The 2,166-nt window shown below is 36.9% G+C and overlaps 1 protein-coding gene across 1 annotated transcript in view; it reads left to right on the forward strand.

The window, feature by feature from the left end:
- Window positions 1–443: 443 nt before the first annotated feature.
- LOC106473519 (gamma-aminobutyric acid type B receptor subunit 2-like) overlaps window positions 444–2,166 on the forward strand; it is a gene marked incomplete at its 3' end in the record, with an annotated part of 47,728 nt that continues 46,005 nt past the window's right edge. Inside the window, exons 1-2 of the mRNA XM_022401939.1 lie at window positions 444–503; window positions 1,525–1,665. Of these exons, the coding sequence (XP_022257647.1) occupies window positions 444–503; window positions 1,525–1,665 (201 nt within the window). The remainder of the gene's footprint in view (window positions 504–1,524; window positions 1,666–2,166) is intronic.

Genomic DNA, 2,166 nt, shown 5'->3' on the forward strand with positions numbered 1-2,166 from the left:
ATAGGGGCGAACATCTTTGTTCCAGAACACATTGGAAAGATAGGGGCGAACGTCTTTGTTCTCTGAACAATTTGGAAAGATAGGGGCGAACATCTTTGTTCTCTGAACATATTGGAAAGATAGGGGTGAACATCTTTGTTCTCTGAACACATTGGAAAAATAGGGGCGAACATCTTTCTCCCCCGCGTAAAACGCCGAAAGTTGCGAAGTAATGAGATCAGTAGGCCTAATATTCTTGATGAATATCATGCTAGACCGGAAATATGTTAGGTTTTTTTAAACAGATTTCAAACCAAAGATGTGTAAAAATACCATTTCATGTTTATCTTTTGCCTGGCACAGTCACTGCCCAGAAAGCCTTTCGTACGTTACCAGAACCATTCAAGTCCGTCTAGAATACTATTTGATATGACGTCACGAAAAATGTAATGTTACGATGGTAAATGTCAAAGGATGAAGAAACAACTGGAGTTCTTGTAATTGGTCCATTGTGGATATCAGAGGTACGTAAAAATATAATTTCAGGTTTATACCTTTTCTGGTATTGAACGAAAGGCCTTCTCGGCTGTGACTTGTGATGAACAAGAATAGATCCGCTGCATTATTTGATAGATTGTTTGGGCAGAGTATTCATAATGAGTAGACTGAAATGGACGGCAATGAAAAACACAATGTAGAAGACGACGTTTCGAGAGACTTCTGTTTTGGTCTTCGGGAAGACTTTCGAAACGTCGTCCTCTACATCAGACCTGCTGCATGTTTTTGATATTAGTGCAACGTTAAACAAAGGGCTATCGGTGTTAGTCGTCTTTAATTTCGCACTAATAGACTAGGAGGAAGACAGTTAATCAGCAGCACCCACCGCCAATTCTTGGGGGAACTTTAATCCAAAAGTGGAATCGAAACACCAGCCTTTTGAAGCATGAACGGCTCCAAAGTGCGGAGCACGATTTTGTGGCAAAGTACGCGAGCCCTGGGATTTCGGATTCACAGTCCAGCATACTAATCCCTGGGTCATACCCTGCTAGGGATAGCTCTGAAATATTATTTTTAGAAAACTCTTATTGCAAACCTTAAAGGACAAATTAAGGGGATTATGTAAAAAAGAACCATTACAATATATTAGCAGTAGCTATATTGGTATTTTGAAAGAGATAGAATCCAAGCTGCTGCTACAAAGTGAATCCCAAAAGGGGAAAGAAAGGATGAAGTGCAGTTTGTAATTGACTTTTTCTTGCAATCAGAAGACTCGGAACGCTGATGGCTTGAATCCTTAAAAGACGACCGCCATTTTGGATAGTTCAACCCCAGTTTAACCCTTGGATATCTCTGAATTACTAAAAGGTTAGAAATTAAGGAAACAGTGTATGTGTTTCTCCTGATGCGAAGCTCGAAGAAAGCGGTCTTATTAGCTGAGACGTTTTATCTTTAAAGATTGAAACTTGCTAGACTTTCTAGCAATAGCCTAATATTGATTCACACATTACTGTTAACTTATTTTCTGTTTTGTTTTGTGTTTTTCAGTGTGATCCAGCAGTAGGAATGAAAAACTTTTTTGATATGCTCTCAAGAAAATCTCACAAAGTGGTTGTTCTATTCGGTGCTGCCTGTACCACTGTCACCGATCCGATTGCTAAAGCAGCTCAGTTTTTTCAATTAGTGCAGGTAAAAAAACTAAGATGAATTTAGTAATGGTAGAAACTAGATCAGATAGATTTACTGCATCATCTAACATCGTATGTTTAAGCCTAACGGTATTGAATGTGATAGATGTAAGAATACCTAAGATTAGATCAAATAGATAAACTGCTTTATATAACATCATATACTTAAGCCTAACGGTATTGAATGTGATAGATTTAAGAATACCTAAGACTAGATCAAATAGATAAACTGCTTTATATAACATCATATACTTAAGCCTAACGGTATTGAATGTGATAGATTTAAGAATACCTAAGACTAGATCAAATAGATAAACTGCTTTATATAACATTGTATACTTAAGCCTAACGGTATTGAATGTGATAGATGTAAGAATACCTAAGACTAGATCAAATAGATAAACTGCTTCATATAACATTGTATACTTAAGCCTAACGGTATTGAATGTGATAGATGTAAGAATACCTAAGACTAGATCAAATAGATAAACTGCTTCATATA

This window comes from Limulus polyphemus, unplaced genomic scaffold (genome assembly GCF_000517525.1).
Source record: "Limulus polyphemus unplaced genomic scaffold, Limulus_polyphemus-2.1.2 Scaffold6245, whole genome shotgun sequence".
Taxonomy (NCBI): Eukaryota; Metazoa; Arthropoda; class Merostomata; order Xiphosura; family Limulidae; genus Limulus; species Limulus polyphemus.